The sequence below is a fragment of the Mytilus trossulus genome, chromosome 10, assembly GCF_036588685.1.
Source record: "Mytilus trossulus isolate FHL-02 chromosome 10, PNRI_Mtr1.1.1.hap1, whole genome shotgun sequence".
Classification (NCBI taxonomy): Eukaryota; Metazoa; Mollusca; class Bivalvia; order Mytilida; family Mytilidae; genus Mytilus; species Mytilus trossulus.
This window is the reverse complement of record NC_086382.1, coordinates 22722512-22750074: the sequence shown is the minus strand read 5'-3', so window position 1 is coordinate 22750074 and position 27563 is coordinate 22722512. Positions and strand designations below refer to the sequence as shown.

Sequence of the window (27563 nt, the reverse complement as noted above, 5' to 3'; positions counted from 1 at the left end):
GTAACGTGTCAAAAACTTCATCATTAATTCACTGTGATACTTATTTTTTTATTTTTTCTTCAAATGTTTATAATTTTTGTTAAAATTATTAAACATAATCTTGTATATATATGCTTTCTTTTTTCTCCAACTGGAAAATACGTGATAAACAGATTATATCATTTCATTTTCGACACTGTCCCGGGTATCAGCCTTGGATCCGTATCAGCCAGAGATGGAAATCAAGGGACGATACCCAGGCTAATATCGGCAATGCAATGTTGGAATCTTTAAGTACAAGAACCGTTATTAAGTATAAAGGAACCAAAACGTACAAACATATTTATATTATTACACATTTGAGATAAGTATATTAATATTTCAAATATTTTTTTTAAGCAAATTTGAAATGATGAGCAACACAAATCACAAATATTAATAAACAAAATGTTTAATATAGAATAATGACATTTTTGTTTTTGATTCTGACTACTAGTATCTTAGTTAACATATCAAGCGCGTTTTGTTGGGGTTTGTGTTGCTGAGTGTTTTTTATGTTGTGTTTTCTGATTTTTTAAAAATTGTTTTTTCCATTTTAACTCCCTTTCCAAATTTAATCTGTATCAATGTGAACTCTTCAACTTGATTGATTGATTGATTGTTGGTTGCTTAACGTCCGTTGGCAAATAATTCATGCATGTTCAGGACGAGAACAAGTTAACAATAAATACAATAGGTAGGTCATCTCATGATAGAGGCCATTTGGGATGATGGTCGAGGAAATTTAGACTGCCACTGGAACATGAGGGTATAATGGATAGGGACTGAAATTTTGCCTTGCAACAGGCCACCAACGGACCACTCAAAGAGTTATTGCAAGGGTTCTTGGTACATTCCGTACAGCCAAATGGACGCCCTACTTCGGCAAGTGTTTTACTGCCGGTCGGGAGACCAATTGCCCATATTTCGTTTCCCCAGTCACCCTTGGTGGCTTCAGCTTGATTTTATGCATTCTATACTCAATAGTATAATTATATTTTCCGTTGAACAAAAACCTCCCATAATTTGACGGCTACGGTTCGTTTTTGCAATTTTATAATTTATCCATTTAGCGACGATTAGTATTAATGCTTCTGAGACTTCTAATTGTATATTACAAATAAATAGATTGTTTTCATTATAAAACTGTAATTTTCAAAATCATAAAAACACAAATTACTTTTAGAAACCAATTATCATTATGAAATTAAATTTCCAATGTTCGATTCAAAACGATGATGAGTAAGAGACAATAATCTTGGTGCCTACAGGGAACGAGCTTTTTTTTTTGTTTTATCTATGGCGTTGTCTGTTTATTTCCAGCATATGAGTTTGAATATCATTTGGACAGTTGTCCATTCGTTTGATGTGTTTTGTCGTTTCATTTTTCTATTTGATTAAGAACTTTACGATGGAATTTTCCTCGGAGTTCAGTACTTTTGTGATTTTCTGGTAGTTTTTGACCCTCTTTTAGTTGCATTTTGTTTGTTTAGTCGTTGGATTACTGTCTAATTAACATATATCATAATCACTTACATCACTTAGTATATTATATATATGTATTTTTGAAGCTATCAGTACCGTGAAAAGAAAAATCCTTCAAATTTGATTTAATATATAAATCTATTTTTAACTGTAAGTATTGGTATATAAATGGGACGTAACATAGTATAATTGTTCATTCAGTTAGCACTGAAATTTGAAGTCAGATATATGATAATGTATAATTGAAATAAATCAAATTTAATGTATATCATAAAACAACGTAACTAAACAGCATACACTTCAACTTCAGCAAGATGAAATTCCACTGGTTTCTTATTTACACTCGTTAATTTTACTATTTTTCCTTCCGGTAATGTTTTACACTGTGTATCTATGACCTGTCCACTGAAGGCTGGACCATTGAACTCACCACATAGCTCCATGTGAGATGTTTCTAAGCTGTCGCCGACGTGGACAAGCATTTGTCTGAGTCGCTCACCTTAAACAAAGAATGTTAAATGTTACTTAATTGAAAATAAAAATGAACGTCTTCTGTTGCCTTACATCTCACATATAAAACATATACAGATAAGGTCTTAAAATGCAATTGATATCACAACAAAATACACTCCTGCTTGTCATTGGCAATTGTTTGGCATGTCTTTCATTCAATAAAACCTTGTTATCTTATTTTTTAATAGATTTAGATAAAAAAGTAAAATAACAAAAATATCGAATTCCGAGGAAAAACGTGTCCGTAGTCAACCCTCTAAATATCAATGTTTGTCAAAAATAGGCATCAACATTACAATATATTATCAATCTTTTTATTAATTCCTAAGAAGAACTATTTCACAAAAAAGTATATAAGTATATAAAGAATGTAGACGATTTAAATGTTTGTTCTGCAAATAAATCATATAAAGTGTAACATGGGTTAACAGTAACCCAAAAAGACATAAAACACAGCCAGGGATAGAAACAGGTCAACATACATTATTTTGCAATAACGAGATATTGATACCAGGTGCTCTCATTGACCTGATCAAAGCTTTTGTGTGAATGGATATATTAAAAGTAAAATCACAAAAATACTAAACTCCGAGGAAAATTCAAAATGGAGAAAGTTCCTGACCGGTTTTTTTTTACTGAGGACAGGCACATGAACATTTTGCAGGGTCATAATGAATGTAAATGCCTACAATAAGATCATACTTACAAGTAATCTTACATATAGGTTCTGAAAATTGAGTGGACCAGGATAAAAGGGTGACAAATTCAATTCAATGAGTTATTTTTTTATTATAGGTAGAAATTTGGCCTTTCCAAAAGCCAATTTAATGCAATTCAAAATTAAATGGTTATTTCTTCGACCATACGTTTTGTTATTTGATTTTGCAATGTGATTATGGACTTTCCGAATTGATTTTCCTCTGAGTTTAGTATTTTTGTGATTTTACTTTTTACTGTGTATTTACGTCCTAAATTCACAAACGAACATTCCTATTATGTCTGTTTGTTTTGTGTACGCATCGTTGTCAATATAATGGAATTTTATAAGACTGCTATACAAGTGAGAGGTTTCGCTAGCTATAAAACCAGGTTTAATTCACCATTTTTACATAGGAAATTACTTTACCAAGTCAGGAATATAGCTGTTGATATCAATTCGTTTGATGTGTTTCAGCTTTTGATTTTGCCATTTGCTCAGAGACTTTCCGTTTAGAATTTTCCTCGGAGATTGGTATTTTTGTTATTTTACTTTTTTCTATGTAGTCATGGATTTGAAAATTGATTTGGAGAAGTCCAAGTGACAATCTTCCGATGCCAAAGTCAACATTATAATAATAAAAGCCCTCGCTCTAGTTTTATTAGGATATTTTTCCATATCAATCTGTTAGATTTTGTTATAGGACGATGAATGTTTTGGTATGTTTGCTTTATACATGTATATTATGTAAAAATGGTCTATGTGACAATCTTAAAACTTTAAAACATTTAGTTGAAAATTGTTTCAATATCACTGCTGTTAGATTGCTGATGTTTCAGAATTTTGTTAGCTCAATATTGAGTGTTTTCTGTTCCTAAAGCTGTTTTTTTGTTATCTTCTTGATAATTAAAAATAATTCAAAATCGTAGTTTACAATACCCTCTGACAAGTAGTTGTACATTTTTTGTTTTTTGGTATTATTGTTCTTGCTAAAGAAAAATCATGAAACGAGCTTCAGACGCACATATTTTATGATTATTTTTAGTTGCAATGACTTTTTACTATTTACGATGACCGAGTGATCTAAGTTGTCAAACTAATGCTTCACTAGCCAGTGAATACTGAGGTTGTTAGTTCGAATCCCGCACAGGAATGTGCACTCGACTACAATCTTGATAGACTAGGATTGTCAGTTTTCCTATTGAAGATCGGTGTACTCCGGCTTTCTCAATCAATGAAAACTGACCGCTCCGAAGTAGCACCATAGTGTGGAAAGTGTTAAAGAATACAAATTAATCAATCAATCAATAATATTATCAAAACTCACACAACTGTCTTATGTCATAAACATTGTACTTACCAGATGCACCAATCCGATTTGTACTAACCACTTTAAATACCTTGTACACCTGGCCGAGATTGACCCACCAGAAAGGTTCGAGTTCGCCTAGTGTATGAAACATGTTTGTACGATGTTTAATTCCGTCAACCCCAGCTTTTGCATTGCATACGTATTCAGTTGAGCAATTATGGTAAGTGCTCTGCCCAGTTTCTTTGGATTGAGACACAAGAGATCCTTCAATACATATAATAACACTGCGTTTACAAATACAACCGAAAATCAATTGTTTGATTATATTTTGAAGAGGAGCTAAACTGTACGATTGACTATGTCGATTAACTAGTACTAAATTGGAACGTGTAAATGGAATTGCATAATTGATGTATAGATGGAATATCGATTGCACGTGATATCGAGGTATGTTCAACATATGTCGATCAATTTAAACGCTTTCCTTCTAACTAATAAAAAGACTTTGAAATGTTAAACCATGTGCATATATAATAGATAATGGATTTTCATTCGTGATCATAAACTGATGCATTGAATGTACAATAACACAGTAGTATAGTACTATTTGCCATTGACAATGCCTTGATGTTACTTTATTATTTTAGTTGTGTGCTGTTTACTTAAGTTTTGAAAACCATACAGTCCTCCGTTTATTTAAATAATTTACTCAGTATAAACTTTATTGTTAGAAAACTGTATATGGACAATTGATGTACAAGTTTGTTTCTTCACGCCACCTTTGCACGCAAAAGGCTGCACAAAAATGAGAGACATTTCCTTCATAATATTAAAAACTTATTTAATTCATAAATTATTTAGGGATAACACGATATGTTCCGAAAAAGTACGTAGTTCTTGCTCCTTTTTGCGAATATATTTAAATAGCGTTAATATGTTAATTTGGCTTTTTTTGGAGAAATCTCTTGGCATAATCATCAGATATAAACAATTTGTGATAAGCAGCTGTGTTTATCCTGAATTTGAACAGACACTTTTCAAAGCTTGATATATTGTACCTGTCTATTATTGAGGTCTTGATGTTGCCTTTTAGTTGTATTTTGGTTGCCGTTGGATAACTGTCTAATTAACATAATCTTACATCTCTTTTTATCTATACAAGAAGATGCCCGCGAAATCGCGGTATAACTGGGCAAGTGTTTAAACACAGAGTTTTAAATTTCGTCGACAGAGCACGCGAAAGCGTATAAGACACGGATAGATAACGCTCTTCAAATTTAGATGTTTATTCAAAAATTCGCGTTTTCTGTGGACAAAAGATTGTTCCAAGGACAAATTTAGAAAGTACAAAACACTACATTTGTAAGTCACCAACTTTGTATGGTTTCAGAGAGGTTGCGGCTCAATGAAATCGGTCTATTCCTTTAGTAGTATAGATGTATCTTTGAAGCTATCAGTATCGTGAAAGAAAACAACCGTTCAAATTTGATGTAATGAATAATTCTATTTGTAACTAGAAGCATTGGTGTTTAGATGGAACGTAACATAGAATAATTGTTCATACAGTTAGCACTGACATTTGAAGTCAATATCATGATAATGTATAATTGAAATACATTAAATGTAATGTTAATCATTAAACAACGTAACTAAACACCATACACTTCAACTTAGTAAGATGAAATTCCATTGGTTCGATATTTACACATACCTTTAACATTTTTTCAAAGGGTGTTGAAAGATTGAATAAGGTTAAACGACGTGTAAATAATTGTATTCATATATTGTATTCATATAACAATCATTATTTATTATGATATTATCAGGAAATAAAAACAGGCAACTGTAATTCAGTGGTTGCCGTTTGTTTATGTGTTACATATTTGTTTTTCGTTCATTTTTTTTACATAAATAAGGCCGTTGGTTTTCTCGTTTGAATTGTTTTACATTGTCTTATCGGGGCCTTTTATAGCTGACTATGCGGTATGGGCTTTGCTCATTGTTGAAGGCCGTACGGTTACCTTTAGTTGTAAATGTCTGTATTTTTTTGGTCTTTTGTGGATAGTTGTCTCGTTGGCAATAATACCACATCTTCTTTTTTATATTTACAAGTTTTTGAATGAAAAACTTTACCTTTCTTAGTTGTACAAATAATCAAATATTCATTTTATGTTGTTGATCTGTATATAGACCCACATTTTGTGTTTACTCAAAGCTCACCGTTTACAATTATGTGTTTTTATCTTTTATCTTGATACTAATTTTTAAATCATCATCGCTAATTGATATCTGTAATGACAATGTTGTAATTTGCAAGCGAAATATAATCTATTATTTATAACTTATGTCAGTTCACGTACTTTGTCGTTTGAATAAGGGATTGCAAGATTATCTGATATTATTATATCAGTACCATTTCCATGTCGGAGAAATTGTACAAGATTTAATGTTTGCACAGAAAGATAGCAAACATTAGCAAATGTATGCAGGTATTAATGCAATTACCAGTGTTAATTTCTCCCAGATGGAAAAGAAGGAGAAATTTACGTGATAATATCATATAAATAAATACTAAGTTATGAAAAAGTTAGAAAATACCTAATATCAATATTTAAGAAACATGGCGCTTGTGTTGCTGCTATTCACCTTAAAAGCCATTACGATGAACAATGAACTGGCGCGGTATCTAAACCTCTTAATGCCTTACCACAAATAAACAGAGATTTCCATATTCCTGTTTTGCGACACACAGCAAAAGGCTGTCCATATATATGCATTTTATTCGGACACTTATACATCATGCCGTGTCCCAAGTCTCTCGAAAGTCCAAATGGTTCATTCAGTTCAGCATTTGCAGCAAATGGTCTTCCGGTACAATCTAAGAATATATTACACTATTTTATAACGCAATGGTTCCCGCTTTATTTCACGTATTTCACTAAGGCTTAGATGTGAATTTTAATTTTAATTGAACAATCAATATCTTTTGTATTCATATCCTGATTTAAAACTATTTCTAAAAGGTGGTACCAAACACCTTGACCAAAATTTATTTGGCTCGTTTAATTTTAATAAAAGTTTAATAAAAGTTCACATTTGACAAAAAACTTGTACAACACACTTTATCGGGAAGTATCATAGCATTTCGACAAATACTAATTTTAACATGATTGAAACGTTAAGCTGATTTTTACAGAGTTACATGCATCTCTCCTATAGTCTTATGTAGAGTGAAGATTTCATTTTGTGTTCACACTTTACTTTTGCAACAGATCATAGCTTACACATTTCAATTTCTTATGCAGTATGTTGTACTATCATGACTCCTTTAACCAGTTAGTTTAGCATCTACTTTAAAACAATTTTTATGCGACTGTCATACAAGTCAGAGGTTAAGCTAGCTAACAATCCATCATTTTCTACATAATAAAATACCTGTAACAAGTCAGGAATATAACAGCTGTTATTCTATCGTTTTATATGTGTGAGCTAGTTTTGCCATTTGATAGGGACATTCCGTTTTGAATTTTTCTTGGAGTTCGGTATTTTTGTTATTTTACTTTTTCCTTATCATTGGTTATATAAGTTAATAATGTAACATTTCTTGCCAAACAAATAATATTTTGTCCCAAGCAAGACAATTTGTATGGTAACCATGTGATGCATGTCCATTATTTACTACTTACGTGTTATTTCACATGTCATTCCTTCTCCCTCTTAAACAGCAACTTGATGTCTGTCTATAATTTGCTACTTAAATACTATTACAAATGTAATTCTTTTCTCCTTCTACACCATATTTGTATGGTAACTACGTGATGGTATTAAACTACGTAATGTCTGTCAATTATAAGTTACTTACATGCAATTACACATTTCGTTCCTTCTTCCTCTAAAACACATTTGTATCCTTCTCCACATGTATGTCTAGCACATTTGCCAACCAGTTTCTGAAACATAATTCATTTAGAAATATTACAAAATGCAAAGACTACGAATAACAGTAGCCTTCTCAGAAAACGTTTTGAAAATGTAGAAATTAAACAGACAACTTTGGCAATTCCGTACCGACTAAAAATGTAGAGTTGCGGATTCACCCTAGGATTGCCGATTGAGTTTCTTCTTGATATACCTCAGATTAATTGACACCATTATTTTTTTTTAGCATACACGACAACATTTTCTCACAGGCACTTGTCTCAGAAAAAAAAATTCGTATATACCTTATTATATAATAAGGTATATAGGAATTTTTTTTCTGAGACATGTGCCTGTGCATTTTCTGTATGCTTATTAATTTAGAATACCGAATGGCAGTTGTTATCGAATGATTCGTTTCTATGTATGTTGGCGTTTGTTTTCGTAGCAGTTCTGTGTTTCTGTTGATCCGTTGTTTTTATCTTACAGTTGGTGTGTTTCCCTCGGTGTTTGGTTTCTCTTAATCGATTTCTGACTATTGAACATCTACGGTTGCTTTTATTTAGTATCTTAATCAACATCTACTTTTAGAATTGTTTGTTATTTTAGCGATATGTCATCGACATATAGCCACATCTTTTAAATTGCAGTGGACATTGTCCAAAAGCGTGTTCTCGCTTATATTTAATGTTTTTATTTGAGATATTTGAACGACTAGCTATTTTGCTTTCAAAGATGTTTTACTGCTTGAACTCATGTATAATTACTAACACATTATGTCAAATAATATAACAATTTAGTGTAATATGTATTTATTTTATACTGTGGCTTCATTATTATTCGTTGGATACCAATTTTCGTGAACCACGAAATTAAGTGTTCAAATAATTACAATTCATTCATAAGGTTATAATCAACACCACGAAATGAAATTTCCACGAAAGTTTTTCTAAATCCACGAAAATTGGTATCCACGAAAATAAATGAATCCACATATATATAAATATATGATATGGATTGATGGATAAGTTATAAAAATTAAATATAAGCTGTTTATGCATTTACCTTTGACCATGAAGATATGTTCGACGAAAAGCATCCATTTTCTTGTACAACTTCCACTTCCGAATTCATATTTCCATTTATATCGCACATTTTCCAGCTACGTCTGTAACTAACGCTAGAACAAGTCGAGGTTTTCATGCATTCTTTGAGACACGTAAGAAAACTAACTTTCAGTAATCTACGAAGTGCAGCGTGGCGATAACATTGTCCATAAATTATCTCTCCTGGGTTTGAGATTTGCGGATTTTGACATTTAATATCATCAAGGTCACAAACATTATCCAATGACCAAGAATATATTGACATCACATTTTTTAAAAGAAACAATAACGTCACTACCTTCATTTTTTGAGTATTTTTTTAAAAATCTTATCAGATAAAAACAACTATTTTTCTACAGTTTTTTTCATGAAGCATTGAAACACTTGAAATAAATAACTGGATTCTATCATGTCTATTGCGATACTTTTAAACTTAAATATTCAAAACAGTTGCTATCAACCCTAAAACAGAAAATCATGATGAAAGAGAAATGTCTGATGAAAATTAAATAATATATAAAGTTATATTTCAATATTGTTTAAATTTAGCTGCTGTCGGTTTTATCGATATCTCCTTTTGACATTGCATATAGATATCTGTCATTTTACGTGTTTTATATTTTAACTAATGTTTAAATATTCTGTTTAATCGAAATGAATCAATATAATTCTCATGATTCTGAGTGGGAAGGAATTGCTAAGTTGTTAATAGGAAAAAGTATCTATGAAATAAATAAATAAATAATACATACATGAAAGCTGTTTGCCGTACTAATTGGAAATGATATTTCATTTCCAACAAAAGTTACAGTCAAACTTTCGTAAAACACTATTTCAATAACAATATCGAATTATGATGAGCTAAATTTCAGCTTCCCCATTGTGAACTTTCCATTTCTATGTATCAACGGTCCAGCAGTGCTTGCATGTGGAGTGTATATATATACAGGCCGTGCAAGGCCGTAACTACTAATGGGGCAAGTGAGGCAATCGCCTCATTAAAATTTCGACACTGAATTTTTTTGTGTGTATTTGATAAGGAAATTAAATACGAAAATAGTCATTTGTTTTTTCTGTCTCAACCTTAATTTCATAAGTTGTCATCGTTTCTTTTAAATTATTCTTTCTGGATATAACCCAGCATCTCAACGGGTATTGTTTCTCGATTACATTAACCTAGTAACAGTAATCATCATGGATCTTTGGTTAAAATAGGCTCTTCCAGAAAAAGGAAAAGCGATACTGTAGTAGAGGAAGGAATAATTCTAGTACACTAACTGATGTTCTTTGTGATCACAACAAGGGTAAAGGGTTATTGAATACAACTTCATTGGAACTAATCCAAAAACTATAAATAGACTGACAAATCAAGTACTGGGTCACCGCACGGAAGCAGTCCTGTCTGGGTATTCATTCCCTTGTTTTCATCAACTAGATAAACAAAACATAAATAATATGAAGCCTGTATGGATTAGTTTTTATCAGTGTTTCTTTTACCTTCAAATTTGAAAGAACATCCCGTTATCCAGTTTGATATTATTGAGGGATGGTAGGAATTTTAAAACGAGATTTTGTGTTTTCTAATTCGGGACTACGGAATTTCGTGTCTTTAGGGATTTGGGGATCGGACCACCACCCCCTCATTTTTCGATTCTGGATCTAAAACATCTTACCACTGACTATTTCCAGAACTAATCTGAAATCACGGACTTACATGTAAACGGCGAAAACTCCAGTTTAATTCCCCAGTATCCATATCACACAAGTAAAGGAACTCTAGATAGAATCATATACTTATATCTTATCTCATTATATCCTTAGTTTGATCACTCTTGACTCCCGTCAATTCCTTTTACCTGGAAAATTTAACTACCTGACAGACCAATGCATAGATGAAATAATAGAAGCGTACAATCAGGATTTAACAGACATTGAAAACTGGCAGCAGGATATTTTAAGATGAAAAACAAAGTTCACAGATAAGAAATCTGTTCCCAATTCCCTTCAGCAAGCTCTAGTATACGCTCATGTTTACCCAAACGTGTTCTTGTGCTTTCATTAACTCTCCCAGTGACGAGCGTCTGCTGTGAACGTTCCTTTTTTTGCCCTGAGACGGATGAAAACTTGGGAAAGAGCATGCATGAGTGGCGAGAGACTGTGCAGACTTGCCATACTCCATTTTCATCGCGATAAGGATGTCAGCAAACAAAATATTCTGAAACGATTTGACGAAACCGGCCATAGAAAAATTGGCAAACTCCAATTTGAATAGCAATTTCTACTGAGTCGATGTGTGTTCTATGTTCTGGCGGCAGACTCAAGTTGATATTTGGATGTTTATCTGACATATAAAGAGGTAGAGCCTCTTCATTCGATAAGATAGGTACATCAAGTTTTTTTAAATAGCCCGCCAGATGCTAATTATAGTACATGAAAATACGTCACTTCATCTATTTTCATACCTTGAACAGTTATTCCTACAAAAACAAGACCAATACTATTGATTTTTGTAATATTGATTTTATTTTATCATTAGCATCCTTTATGAAAGGTACCAAAAAATACCGAAAAAATTCAAATGGTGTTTTTTTATCATTCTGAATATATGTATATCTGTATTTGTCATTGTCTAAAAGGTTTTATCGTCTATAAGATAAGATAAGATAATACATGTATATATTTTAACCGGAGAACATCTTACATTAGTTGGTCATAAATCAACCTGTGTTACTTACACATGTTATATTGCCTTTTCTGGCATTTTAACAAATCGGCCGTTCGTTGTGATACAGATGCAACAGATTCTTGATGTTTTACCTACAATCACCATTTGTAGTGTAATTGATTTGTTCTGTTGTGTTGTTTTCTTTTCTGATGACTTAGGTATCGGTGTAGGAACAGTGGTAAACATTTCAGTGCTAGTATCTACACAGTTTGTGAGTTGGCGACAAAAAATTGCTGTTGACTGCATTTGTTACATATAATACCATGTTCAAAAAAGATTTCGAAAAATTGTTTGTGTTGTTTTGAAACTTGTATACAATGTCTTTTTGTTTTTTTTAAGTTATGTGTATATTACACCCACAACATTTGGGCTTCATTGCTCACGGCCGCAATAGAATCAATTCTCGTGTTATTGGTTATGTAAAGGCATCTACATCAGTTTGACGGCAGTTGCTCTTTGAATATATGTAATAAATGTAAACACATGAATAGAAAGTAAGTCAAAAGTATGGAGAGTCATAGGAATGCACACTGTAAGCGATACATTATTTTTTTCTTTAAAATACATGAAAAATGATATATTAATAAGTTATATGGTCAAACTGAACAAGAATGACTCTATGAATTAAGCAAACATCCGAAAAAAATATGATAGAAACATTAAAATTTAATATAACAAAACAAAAAAAAATGCATTGTTTCTGAGTGCGATTCGAACCCTTTCATTGATTAATTGTTCTGTGCTCTACTGATTAAGCCACGACGACCCTTATCCATAACTTTCTTATTAAGGAGCTATATTTCTACATTTTTTTTCTTTAAAAAGTTGTTTTTTATTAATAAGGACACACCAAACCAATTGACAGAAATTGTAGTATGAATTACAACAGTCATAAAAACATAACTTTTTTTTGGTTTTAAATGTCCTTCTGGAGGGGAGAGCTTCCCTTTTTTCTCCATCTAAAAACACCCGAAATTCCGCATATTGGACTTTCATCCTTCTTTAGGGTTAAATTAATTATTGATCACACATGTATATATATAAATCGAGATATTGAAAAAAAAAGCATTTTTATTTTTTGTTTTTACAGTAAATTTTATTCTGTCGGCACTTTTTGAAATTGGCCCTTCTGTGAAAAAAATTCCCCACAAATTGGCCCTACCTCTTTAAAAAAAAGTTGTTAAACTCTCTGGAAATGCCCAGAATATAGGATTTTGCTCCATTTATCCCATACCCTGCCAACATTTTTCGCCTCGCTACTTTGGAAAACAATTCTGCGTCAGTAAAATAATATGCCTAGTTACGGCCTCGGGGTTGTATTTCCTATCATGACTTCCTAGATAGAGAGTTGATCCTCTAAACAAAGCTATTTAATGTCATCTATACGAACTGGTAACCTATTGTGGCAAACGTATTACATACCAGAAAGCACATCCTTATATTCACGGAGATTTTGTTTTCTGATACGGAAATTAAGATACGAGCCGGGTAAACTTTTCGACCTTTTAAAATCAAGATTTTTATAGAAAATCCACAGCCTTTAATACAAAGATTTTTGTTATAAAATTTGAAACATAAATTACTCACTTGATTTTCTATGACGTGCTAGTGTTTATTTTTTACAAAAAGTCCTAACCAACCTGTAAATTCCAAAACACCTCGTGCTGAGTCACTAAAGTCGAGCGCACCCTTAAAGGTGTACTTGATTTTGGCCATATTTATATTTGTCTTAACCAATAACTACATTTATAAACTTGTTTTAAGGAAATCAATGCTAGCACTGCATGCACTAATCCTATATCTAGCAGTCGTCAAATTGTCAAATATGAGATTACAAGGATAAAGGCTGTGGATTTTTTATAAAAAAATCTTGATTTATTTGCCACAAAGTCTTCTTTTTCTATTAAATGCAATGAAACAGTAAACAATAATGCTTTGCATCAAGTTTCCCCTTGGAATATGTACTAAATGGCCCATCTCTATTATTCATTATATCTGTAGTTTTGATACAATTGAAGTTTGAAAAGTTTGTACAAAAATGGCTACAGAAGGGTACATAAACCTTTATGGCGTCAATAACTGGGTGTGTACTGATTGCTATTTTAGTCTTAGATGCATGATTTTTCATGAGTCTTTTTGGCTTTAAACTAACCAACCGAAATGCTAATATTTTTTTGTAGGGATTTATCAATACCTTGTAACGTCTGTTCTGTGTTTTTTTGTTAGATTTTTTCTGCCTTCTATTGATCTGATGAGTTTAACTGATTTTTATAGTTCGTTCTCATGTTGAACTGTTACAACACCACTGTTAGGGGGAGGTTTTGGCACCAGCAAACCAGTTTAACCCCACTGAATTCTGTTTGTACTTGTCCAAAGTCAGGAGCCTGTAAAAAGGTCATTCATACAAATATAGTATATCTTTACTCAATAAACCCCAACTTTTAAGTTAAATACTCTACTCTTGCTGAAGTCTTTATCTACACTGTTAAACAAATGGTTGATCTTTAGGTTATTTTGAAAACGTCACAATGACACAATACTTCCTGTATAACTATCTAATGTAGTATGAATTAGAATATAAAAACTTGTTGTAATGGTTTATGTGTAATCCTCAAAGAAAGAAAACAATTGTAAGACAACGATACATTATACCATTGTATTTCAAATGAAACGTGAAAAAGACATAAAGCCTGCAACATGTACAATAAAACGATTTGATTTTTGAATAGTTACATAAACAATAGACATGCTCTAAGAGTAAAATATTTACGATACATTACTTTCCCAGATATTTAACAGTAAACGGTTTGCGCATTTCAATGCATATCTAAATTATTAACGCTTTACGGGAGGACAATGGTTAGAATTTTGGCACAACTTTTGGGAATTTTGGATCCTCAGCGCTCTTCAACTTTTTACTTGTTTGACTTTATAAATATTTTGATATGAGCGTCACTGATGAGTCTTATGTAGACGAAACGCGCGTCTGGCGTACTAAATTATAATCCTGGTTCCTTTGATAACTATTTACACCACTGGGTCGATGCCACTGCTGGTGGACGTTTCAGCCCCGAGGGTATCACCTGCCCAGTAGTCAACATTTCGGTGTTGACATGAATATCAATAATGCGGTAATTTTTATAAATTTCCTGTTTACAAAACTTTGAATTTTTCGAAAAACTAAGGATTTTCTTATCCCAGGCATAGATTACCTTAGTCGTATTTGGCACAACGTTTGGGAATTTAGGATCCTCAATGCTCTTCAACTTTGTAATGGTTTGGTTTTATAAATATTTTGATATGAGCGTCACTGACGAGTCTAATGTAGACGAAACGCGCGTCTGGCGTATTAAATTATAATCCTGGTCCCCTTGATAACTAAATTCAATCAGCCGCATTTTATATTGACAGTATATTATATTAATTTTCTCTAACTTAAAAGGTAGTTTAAATTCCATGTATTTCCTTATATATGATACACGTTTATATTTTACCACTGCCGTGGTACATGCGCTATGATATCTCTGTTTTACTATTATATTATTTTTTTGTGTATTTCCCGGTTCTGAGTGTTCTTTCGTTTATTTGTACTGTATTCCTGTCACAAAATATTGTCATTTTAACGGAGTGTTTGACACTACCATATAACTGGGAGGTTTGGCTAGCCATTAAACCAGGTTCAACCCACTATTTTTTCTTCTTCTAAAAATGTCCTTTACCAAGATAGGATTATGGCAGTTGTTATCAAATAGTCCATTTCTATGTATGTTGGCGTTTGTTTTTGTTACAGTTGAGTATTTCTGTTGTTCCGTTGTTCTCCTTTTATAGTTGAGGTGTTTCCCTAGTTTTTAGTTTGTAGCCCGGATTTGTTTTCTCTTAATCGATTCATAACTATTGAACTGCGGTATACTACGGTTGCCTTTATTTGTCCTACTCTCTGCCATTAGTATTTTCGCAAATATCTGTTGCCACCGCGACATGCAAAAAACGCCGGCGTCATTTGATAAAGCGCAGTAATGTTCAGATAAAAAGTATAAACGGCATATGTGATCATGGCGCAGGCGTTTTTTTTAAGTCTCGTTGGCAAAAGATATATTTCAAACATAACGTCTCACAGCCTCTGTAGATATCTGGTGTAATTAAATGAATTTATCGCTATTATCTGTATTGTTCCTTTGATTTTTTTGGGGGATAATTTTCATATCACTCGACTAGAGTGAGAATGAAAATTATCGCTAGTTTCTAATGTCATTAGCAACAGCGTATTAATCCAAATCCACGCGCTAAATTCTCGGTCAATCAGAAAATTTAGCCGGAACTATAAATTAAAATATTATTACGAATACGAATACTTTATTTCTCATAAAACTACAATTGCATAGTTATGGAGTACATACATAAATGTAACTATAGTACACAATGTTTACAAGCATGTGGTAACAATACAATGAAATTAACTTGGAGGACTGACTTTCACATTTATAACTTTGATAAATTTATATAGTTTTTTCTAATATTACAATATTACATGAATTAAACAGTTGATCAAATTCGTAGATATTAGGGTTTGACCAACAGTATGTAGGTAAAAAATATGATATTCAATTCATATATAATGGTACTCGTCACCAATGTCGTTTGAGTCACAGAGACGACAGATGATGTCTTCTCTCGGTAAACCCTGCCACCTTCCAGATTCAATCGGCAAGTGGTGACTACCACATTTATTTTTGCATAATGTATAAATGAATTTGTAAGGTAAAACTGAAAAATAATTCAAATTGAAAATTATTTTTAAAAATACGATAGCATAAAGTTGTAGGTGATTCTGCAACAAATGCAAAGCATTCTTGTTGGAACTGATCTTTGATCTTTGAGTTTTTGCTCAATACATTTTTGACACCCTTTTAGCAGCCACCTGTGCATTCCATCTATTGTACATATTGGATGACTGCTCTGAAATTTCAACAAAAAATATGATTTCTCGTATTAAAGACGTTTGAATATTTTACCGTAAATTTTATTAATTAATGTGTAGTTAATAAAAGAAATCAAATTATGTTCATAACAAATAAAAAATGTCCATTCCTACATAAATCTACTATAAATTATCGTCGCCGGGTCTATCTGCATGTGTATTTCTTCTTCATACATGTATATTTCTTCGTCTGCTATTAAAATACATCCCCAATGCTCAGTCATGGACACATCGGAATTATAGGACTCGGATTTCGACCTAGAGACAAAACATAGAAAACTTTGAATACCAGGAAAATTCTAGTACACGACAATTTCGAACATTTTCAGCTGACGTTCCTTATGTCAATTCCTGGACATTTAGTAGAATTCAAACTACTGAAACTGAAGAACAAGAAGACACAACACAAAATGTTAACCAAACATCCAATTTACCAATTTATATGACAGTGGTGAAAAATGCGCATTTATCATATAAAGGTTAAAACATGAAATTTACACTAGCTTATCCGAAAATTAATAGAATACATAACGTTGAAACCATGTTTTTGTAGATTGTGTTTCGATATACTGTGCCGGGTGCTACTTGTTATAACCCACAATCCACCAGCGATATGGGGGAGACTGTACAGCTTAATTCAGTATTGACGCAGTTTTTTCTTCGTATGTAATCTCTAGATTACCGTATTATTTGACCTTATGATACCAACCAAAGTATATAAGGACTTTGTTGAAATGATAGGATGTTACCTCTGAAATAAATATAACTTTTCAGTACCAGTATTTAATCATTAAACGTATATTCCTAATTGTATTTAATAAATCCTTCCAATCTTTTTAGACCTCCGTGCTCTACAATTTGCACTAGATTTGGCCTTATAACATCTTTTATTGAAGCTTCACTGATTAGTCTTTTGTAGACGTGCGTTTGGCGTACAGAATTAAAAGCATGTTATCTTTGTTGAATTTTCAATCGTACAATCAATAAAAAGACAATTGAAGTATGCTAAACTGTTTTTTAAAAGTAACTGACTGATTGAGTGTTGTTTGTTTATACGTCCAGTTGCAAATAGTTTAAGCATGTTCAGACCAGCACAAATAATAATGAATACAACAAGTAGGTCTTGTTAAAGGGGTCGTTCGGGATGAAAGTGCCACATGTCAAGCAGGATCTGCCTACCCTTCCGGAGTACTTGAGATCACACCCAGTTTTTGCTGGGGTTCGTGCTGCTCAGTCTTTAGTTCTCTATGTTGTGTTTTGTGTACTATTGTTTGTCTGTTTGTCTTTTTCTTTTTTAACCATGTCGTTGTCAGATTATTTTCGACTTATGAGTTTGATTGTCCCTCTGGTAACCTTCTCCTCTGTTTAAAGAAAAGTTGGATGGCCGGTAGGAAATTTGTTTGTAGATATTGAAAATGATGACTCTGTAGGTGTAGCATCAGGAGTACCTCAAGGAACGGTATTAGGACCGCTGCTGTTCCTATATCACATTAATGCCTTACCCGAAACAGTAATATTTCAAGTTAGATTATTCGCCGATGATTGCCTATATATAGGAAAGTCCAAACACAACAGGACCACTAACTACTACAAAACTACCTTGTATCGTTGGAAGAAGGGACCAAACAAACAGGGTATGAAAATTACTGCCAAAACTGACATGTTACGTAATTCAGCGTCAACAACAAACATGTCATCTCATTTATATGAATTGGACAATCACACTCTACGACAGGTATAACAAAATCTCTATCTCGGGGTAATTATCTCAGATGATCTGAAGAGGAGCCGGCCTACATCGCCAAAACCGTGAAGAAAGCCAACTCCACTCTAGGGGTAGGCTTCTTGCGACGAATGCCTCCGCCACAGTCCAAAGGATTGAACAGGAAACAGGCGTAGATATGACTTATTAGGTCACTTCTAGAATATGTGTCCATAGTCTGTGACCCTTACTCAGTAATCAAGGACATTAATGCACTTGAACGAGTTCAGAGACAAGCAGTGCGTTTTATCAGTGGGGATTATACAAGCAGAGAGGAAGGTAGTATAAGGAGACTTGTGAATGAACTAAAACTTCCAACACCGGACAACAGACGTCGTCACAGTAGACTCACTTTTCTCTACAAGGTGGCCGGGGAGTTGGAACTAGTTATACCACATGACTCAGTATTAGTCAAAGAGAGACCAAAACGACAAATGAAATCAAAACACCATTAATATATACGCTAAAAATGTAAATTAATGTATTACTTAACAACTTTGATAAATGCAAGATATTAAAATTCGTCAACTTGAGCATAATCAAAGTCTATTACCTGGCGTGCGTAAAGCAGAACAAACTCTATAAAATTGTCAATATGTCTAATTCATAATCATTGTTCATAATATTACATATTAATATTGTCATTGTTTTCAATACTTATTATGTTTGACCAACTATGTAATTGACATATTTGTTTTTTCTTAACCATTTATTGTTGATGATATTGATATATTTATAACAGTTACTGCACATTACATTGTTCGAAATATATAGATAAAGGAAGATGTGGTGTGAGTGCCAATGAGACAACTCTCCATCCAAATAACAATTTAAAAAGTAAACCATTATACTGTAGGTTAAAGTACGGCCTTCAACACGGAGCCTTGGTTCACACCGAACAACAAGCTATAAAGGACCCCAAAATTACTAGTATAAAACCATTCAAACGGGAAAACCAACGGTCTAATCTATATAAACAAAACGAGAAACGAGAAACACGTATATATTACATAAACAAACGACAACTACTGTACAGCAGATGCCTATTGATATTATATGCAGTATTGCGAGTTTAATTGCTGCATCATTACTATTTCTAAACCAATTGTATGGGCCATTGGCCAATTATTGTAATTGTGTTTGTGCCAATTAAATATTTGTATACTAGCCATTGAAACCAATGGGGTTATATATACAGTGAGTAAATCAAAAGCTTTAGAAACAAAAGAGTCCGTCTGCAAATCTTTCGGAGATAAAGTAGAAGATGCATGAAGTGCAGTTCCTTGTTTGTTGTCTCCTATATAAAAGCCTTTGGTAGAAGTTTGATATTTTAAAAGAAAATTATTAAAGATGATGATATCAAATCAGTACTATATTTATCTAAACCCATCCAAATAGTTTGGCTTATCTATTCGAGTGATATGAAAATTATCCCCCAAAAAAATCAAAGAAACTCGATCCCCATAGGCGGGTCCAAAGGGGGGTGGGCTTTTGGTGGGGAAAATTTGGTTGATTATATAGAGAATCACTGAAGCATGACTAGAGCGCCCCTCTTTTAGGTCCGTCAGAGCCCTTATGAAAAGTTCTGAATCCCCCTCTGCTCAGTCCTGCGTCACTATCGGTGGTCGCATTTCAAATCCCCCCCCCCCCCCCCAATGTAATCTACCGAATTAGATTTATAATAGCTGGAATTGACATGACTGAAAAGGTGTGAACTAAAACTGAGAACTTCGAAATCAGAATTGTTCATAACTTGATATAAATTTCAGGTAAACGGACAGAAAGTCACAGGACAAAAAGTTACAGGACTGAAACGGTCACCGAAATGTGATAGGACCAATTTAAAAGGCACAGGACAAAAAGTCTCAAATAATTTATTGACATTTGTTTGAATATATTGTTACAGGCGGGCGAGTATGGGTCGAGTGTACTTTTAATTCCGTATGATTGCTTATTGATAGTGTTCCGTTACTTTGTCTTGTTTTGAGTGTAGTTTGTTGACTCCAGCATAATCATATATAAATGAAGAATCCAGCGTAAAAGAGTGACTTTTATTCTTGTCCAGTAGGCATGTATATCTCAATAAGTAACGCATGCAAATATCAGCAATAACATAGTATAACCATAAATTGTAATAGTAAGATGCTGGCCTTCCCAGATATAACTTATAAATACAGATTTGCAAGACTTTATCCTATCAATACAATAATGAGAGAATGAAATATACGTATTTCATTAAACTACGATATAATAAAGTTGTCAACGTGGTGGGACATCGTATCTTTACATCTTTAATAATTTGTGTAATTTGCCAAAAACTGCTATGAGAAATTGTAAACATTGAACTGGTTCCTCATCATGTCTTAATATGAAGCCACTTCCTGTTGAAGACCTGCTTAAGCGGGAATATTTATAAAAGCGATATTTGGTTCCTAGACGTCCTTATGTGGGCTTTTAGTTAAATATTCCAAAAGATGTAAAAAGATAACCAAAGGCTTGAAATGCTATCGTATAGCTTAAGGTGAAATAGCTGTATATCGAAATGCATCCTGTACCTAAATAGCTTGCTTGACTTTAAGGGTTTGTTTGGTTTATTGTACTGCTCTGCTTGATAGCCAGATACGATATACCAAAGTGCTAGTGCGACGCCGTATTTATACTTGACGGTGAAATACATCCGCGACTCACAGAACTGAAAATCTACTATAACTTTGAAATACTACGGGAAACTCTGGCTCATGTCCCAAAATGTCGTTATAAATAAATAAAATCGCGAAAGTTTGCCTTTAATTCCAATAAATAAGTGACATAATAAATATAAACCTTAAAATTCCATACTCTTAGCCTTATCACCTACGTAACTATATGACGTCATTGAAATCACAAAATAGTTCCTTAACGGCGCTTCACAAAAACGTACTTAACGTAATTATTTCCTATTATTAAATATCCCACACCGTAAAAGGAAGGCCAGCAAGTAATTTAATCATATCTTAATAATACTTTTATGTATTATTATAACTTTATAAAGAAGTACCGTTACCCGGAAGTGACCATTCGTTGGAATGGCAACTTCCAATATACGTAAACAAGCACTCGCCACGATGGAATTTAAGGGAAAACTACCCAAAAGATGTGTCAAATAACACTGAGACTGAATGAATAGGTAAAGACAAACATGTTTTACAAACCCATTATCCCCTGAAAGTATGAATTTAATGTAGACCCGTGAAAATCGTGATCGAAGTGCCTGTTCACTGACAGTTGAATTTTACCGCTATGTCAACTTGATAAGTTGATAGACGTTATGTTAAATGTTATGTTATCTGATAAAATTGGTACTTAATATAAAAATATGCAATTTGATGTCCCCAAATTGAGTGTGCCAAAGTTGTCTTAGTGTATGAAAATCCTCTAAGACCGTTATTTTTCAGGTTTCAGATATTGATCCCAATAAAATTTAGAAATATAAAATGTGTTGTTCCTTTGAGATTATTATCAATGCCCATTTATAACACTTTCCCCACCCAATAAAAAAAAGAATTCTCCCGAATTCTCTTTTGTATTGTACACATGATAATATATATATATATGCAATGAACTAAAAGCATTAAAACACAAAAGAACAATAACAATAAAATTTGACAGTTCCAAGTCTCTATTGATCGGTTCTTCTTGGTGATGGTCGTTGTCATCTTAGATAGTAAAAAAAGTGTATACAGTTAATGCGATTTATCCTTCTTAACATCTTCTGACAATCTCAGAGGTACATTACATAATAATTTTACCAAGTCACTTGGTGGTTTTGATCGGGTTGCGGCTTCCAGCATATCTATTAATTCCAAAGCTTCAATTCCTTCCAGTTTACCAAGACAGACATATATCCTTCAACAAGTGGTAGTTGGCCAACCGAGCCTTTATAATCAAGTCTTCTCCAGGTTGATTAGGTAACGCAGTACCTGGCAAGGCAAGCATGGCATACTTGTCAAGTACGTCCCTCTCTTCCTTGACGGTGTCGACTCCATGCTCCCTTGCCAAGGTCATGGCAGCGAATCTCCATGCTGTCAGCTTCTGATCTGCTGTCAATTTCCTCCATTCCTTGGGCGGCCAGAACATTGGTGTGGGTTTACTCGACACCTGCATCCTTTCTCCGGCCCATTGTCTCCTCCCTGGTGGAAATAGGGGCATCCCTCCTGCCTTTAATAGCTTCATCGCCCTCTCTCTAAGTGATATATTGGTAGTTTCTTCTTCGTCAGTGTCAATATCAAACACTTCCTTATGGCTCACCATTATGATTCGTTTATCTGACCTCTCTGATGTTGCCTCCTCATCCTCCTCTTCCTCCTCGTCCTCGCTCAGCATTGGTAAATACCTATCTTTCTCTTCGTTGTCTAGCTTCTTAAGAGGGCTGTCTTGAATTGGTACTGGCTTGCTTGTTTTTTTTCTTTTCGGCTGTAGGTGGGACATCTGCAACTTTTTCTGATGGTTCCTGGGTTGTTGAGATGTTCTTAGCTGTTTCTGGTTGTTCCTTTTCTTCTAGGTTGTCTACTTCTCCAATAGAGTCCATGATCTCGTACTCTGGCTCTTCTCCAATATCAGATTTACTACTTTCTTCCCTGGTTGTTTCCTCTGCCTTCTTCCTGGACTTAGTTTCAAACGTCACCTTTCCCCTAAAGAGCTTCCTGACATGTCTCTCACCAATTCCCAACGCCTTGGTTACCTGATTCAAGGTGTGCTTTGACTCAGACAACTTAAGTTCTGTTCCAAAACTGTGTGGTGGCTCATGGTCTGTCTTTGCAATATCCATTCTCCTAACCAAATTGTCCTTTGCCCTGGAGTCCTCCATAACTCAATGTACCATTTCTACCTTGAACCATATTTCTGCTGACGACTCCTTCATTCTAAGAAAGCCTATGTTCCCCTTAGATGATAGGTCAATCCTGGCTACTGCTAGTTCAGGGAGGTCCACTAGAGGCCTGGATGGACTGTATTTCCGTTTCCGAGACCTGGTGGGCTGCTCACTGGTAACGGAATGACCCAGTGCTTTCTTCCATCCTTCTTCCCATGACTTCTTATGTTTATCTGATCCCTCCTTCTTGGTGGCTTCCACCCATCCCAACAGTGCTGCCCTGGTCCTGATGGCAATGGTGCTCGTCCATTCTGAGGGCTTTATAATTCTAATATAATCATCTGGCCGCTTGGCTTACCAAAATCCATTTGGCTCTGTAAAGAAATCACCCTCCAGGAAGTCTATGGTGAGATCATTGTGTTTTCTCTTACTGTGCTTGGTGAGCTCCGACATCCTGCCAAACGTCCTCTCACTATCTACACACCATGGACAAACAACTCTGCACACCGAATGCTCAGAGATGGTATGGCTCTTCAGGTCCTTTTTCTTTTCATAGGTTTCCGGGCATAACCAGCATTTTGTTGATACCACTGAACTCATTCTGAAATACAAGGAATACTGCCATTAATTCCCTGTATTGTTTATTCAATAAGTTAAAATCCTCCCCCGTCCCGTTCTATAAATGTGATCATGGAAGGCCAGCATCCGTAGGCAAGTAAACTCAAATCAAACCATACAAATAACACCAACGAAACAACTCCAAAAATATCTAAAACTGTTCATATCCCAAAATAAACTCGACTACTAGGCTCCTCCTTAGTCAGTCAGGATCCCTTTCCTATATCTCAATGATTTGACTAGTGGTTGGCCGGACCACCCCCAAATCGCTCTCCGACAGATCTGTCATAAAAATATATACTGCAGTATATCCAAAAATAAAAGTATGAACAGGTACAGAATGCTGAGGACCTTTAATATTCCTCCAACATTTAGCCAACTGGCTTATCCAATTGCTGGTCGTTATTTGCTTCCTCTAAATCCATCATTCTTCGAAATCTGCTTGCCCACGATGGTACATTCCTCCCTTAATACAGTGCTAAACGATCCACATGATATACAGTCGAAGGCTGCATCAAGCTTCTCTTTACTCGGTAAGTAACATTTTCTATTCTCTTGTCAATTATAAATGGTCCTTTCCATTTAAGTGTGAGTTTTGAGCATATTTCCTTTTTCATTATGGTAGCCTCCTATGTGTTTGTCTTATCGGATGTGCAGTTCCTGTATTTATCCTATGTTGTACTCTATTAGTCCTCCCTAAATCATCCGCTGATTTTGCAAAATCTGAGTATGCCTGAAGAAGTTCCTTCAGGTATTGCTTTTCTTTTTCCTGTAAATGTACATTACTTCTGTTAAATAAGTCCTCAATATGTGATGGTAGCTTGTCTGAACTGGTCCCTTCTGTTCCCATGTAATTGCATACTCCTACCGCTGGCATTTCGTAGTATGACTCACATACACCTATCTGTTCCTTAGCATGTACAGTAATTGGTTCTTCCCGAAAGTTAATTAATTGTACTCTAATGTCTTCCTGGTGTGGATCTAAAATTCTCCTAGTGATGTTATGTTCTGTTTCCTTTTTCTGAGTTTTATCAACGTATCCCAGTGGTCCTAAGTGTTCTGCATTTTTTTTATTATTACTGGAATGAGCATTTTAGATTTTCCCGGCAAAGTGACTGTCTCCTTTACAATGACTCTACATGTTGCATTTGCTTCTCCTCCTATCCAGCAACGTATATCTGTATCCTTTGTAGATAAAATCTGTCTCTTATAATCAATTTTGTCTATATGATCCAATAGAAAATCCTGCCCCAAGATCGCATCTTGTTTGATATCACAGACAAGAAATTCTGTGTTAAAATCTGCTGTCCCTAAAGTGAGTTTTTGTTTAAGTGTCCCGTATGAGCATAAAGGATTGCCATTTACATCAAAAAGTTATAAGTGCTTGGTTCTAGTATTGCGTTTTTCAGTACATCAGCTAACTGACAGTGTCTGTAAATTTTATAATTTAATATAGAGGTGGTTGATCCATTGTCTATTAATATTGTCAAAGGTAAGTTTTGTAGGTATCCTTTTGTATAAAATCCGTTATCCCAAATACCACATGTATTTCCCATTTGTCCTATCCTAATATTATGACTTAATTCCTGTGACCGTAAATTTCCCACTGGTTCCCGGTCTAACCAGCCAACGGGGTACTGAAGTTTCCCTGGTTGATACTTTGTGAGTTTCTGTTATCCTGGTCCTTGGAGCCTTGCTGTTTCCAGTATTGTCATGTCTTGCATTTTCCTGTTTGTATCGGAGATAAAATGGACAATATCTACATAAGTGACTTGTGCTTTCACAAATGAAGCATTTAGCTTGCCTGTTATTTGTATTTCCACATTGAGGCCTTCTGTTACTATTATTTTGCCAAGAGTTGCTATAATTCTGTTTTGTTCCTTCAAGCTGTGAAATCCTCCTTGTTAGTCCATTAATGCTATCGTGAAATTGGTTTTCCGAAGGTTCCTGTGAAAAATTAGATGCTTCTCCTAAATGTGTATCTGTTGTCATTCTGACACTGCCTTTCTTCTTTTCTGAGCCATCTCCTATTATAGCTTCATATCTTTCTATTACCTCTACAGCTCCTGCAACAGTTCTACATCCCTGGTTAGAGCATTGGTATTTTACTTCAGGTGTAACGCTTTTGTACAGCTGGTTAAGTGCCAATACTTCCTGAGCCCTTGCATCAAGATCAATATAAGCTCTCTGAGCCATCTGGCGCAGATCGTCCGCCAACGCCGCTATTGCTTCTCCTGGGTTCCTTTTTCTCATTTCAAGACGAGAAAGCCATCTGTTTTGTTGCCTTGTACTCCCAAATCGTAATCCTAATCTCTGAGTCAAAATACCGTAATCCCGTTTTTCCGTCTGTTCTAAACTAATGTAAAATGTCCTTGCTGGTCCCCTTAATGCTGCCGCTAGCGCTAATACTTTGTCTGCGTCCCGCCATCTCCCAAGTTCGGCACACACCTCAAAGTGTGAAATATATTCCTCCCAATCCTCTCCTCCAACATATGGTTCTGGTCTAATAGAGACTGTGTGTGGGTTGTTGTATCGGAATCCGTCAGTATTTATCCCCCTTTGTCCTCTTTGTCCAGACATGCCATATTCTCTATTTACGTCTCCCTCCCCATGTGCATATACATTTACTCTGTGTTCTTCTAAAGTTTCATTTGCGTCCGCAAATTCGGTATTTCTCTCATGCCTTTCTTCTTTTTCTCTCTCTTCCGATCTAAATCTGATTTCCAGATCAGGCGACTCGGCCATGTTGAGACTTAGACTGATTTTAACCTAAACATATATAACGTACAATAATTATTGTAATAATTTTATTTCAATTTCCACCACGTTAAGATCCATCTTTATCGTAGACGTTCACATATTATATTGGTATACTAGTAGATAGTTGAATTCAAAAATAAATGTGAGGTTCGCATCCTGGATGCCACTTTGGACTGTGACATCCCACTTCTGACACCAGTTTGTTACAGGCGGGCGAGTATGGGTCGAGTGTACTTTTAATTCCGTATGATTGCTTATTGATAGTGTTCCGTTACTTTGTCTTGTTTTGAGTGTAGTTTGTTGACTCCAGCATAATCATATATAAATGAAGAATCCAGCGTAAAAGAGTGACTTTTATTCTTGTCCAGTAGGCATGTATATCTCAATAAGTAACGCATGCAAATATCAGCAATAACATAGTATAACCATAAATTGTAATAGTAAGATGCTGGCCTTCCGAACCCCAGATATAACTTATAAATACAGATTTGCAAGACTTTATCCTATCAATACAATAATGAGAGAATGAAATATACGTATTTCATTAAACTACGATATAATAAAGTTGTCAACGTGGTGGGACATCGTATCTTTACATCTTTAATAATTTGTGTAATTTGCCAAAAACTGCTATGAGAAATTGTAAACATTGAACTGGTTCCTCATCATGTCTTAATATGAAGCCACTTCCTGTTGAAGACCTGCTTAAGCGGGAATATTTATAAAAGCGATATTTGGTTCCTAGACGTCCTTATGTGGGCTTTTAGTTAAATATTCCAAAAGATGTAAAAAGATAACCAAAGGCTTGAAATGCTATCGTAT

At 34.3% G+C, this 27563-nt stretch overlaps 2 protein-coding genes across 2 annotated transcripts; both read right to left on the bottom strand.

The window, feature by feature from the left end:
* Positions 1 to 1764: 1764 nt before the first annotated feature.
* On the bottom strand, positions 1765 to 4286 carry LOC134686082 (fucolectin-1-like). The gene is made up of 2 exons (XM_063545768.1): positions 4074 to 4286; positions 1765 to 2002 (listed from the first exon to the last, which is right to left on the bottom strand). Exons 1-2 carry the CDS (start codon positions 4174 to 4176, stop codon positions 1788 to 1790), a joined length of 318 nt encoding a protein of 105 aa, XP_063401838.1. The 5' UTR covers positions 4177 to 4286; the 3' UTR covers positions 1765 to 1787.
* A 2396-nt stretch (positions 4287 to 6682) lies between these two features.
* LOC134687761 (uncharacterized) lies at positions 6683 to 9407 on the bottom strand. Its single transcript, XM_063548218.1, has 3 exons — positions 9009 to 9407; positions 7888 to 7975; positions 6683 to 6903 (listed from the first exon to the last, which is right to left on the bottom strand). Exons 1-3 carry the CDS (start codon positions 9351 to 9353, stop codon positions 6683 to 6685), a joined length of 654 nt encoding a protein of 217 aa, XP_063404288.1. The 5' UTR covers positions 9354 to 9407.
* Between the last annotated feature and the right edge of the window lie 18156 nt (positions 9408 to 27563).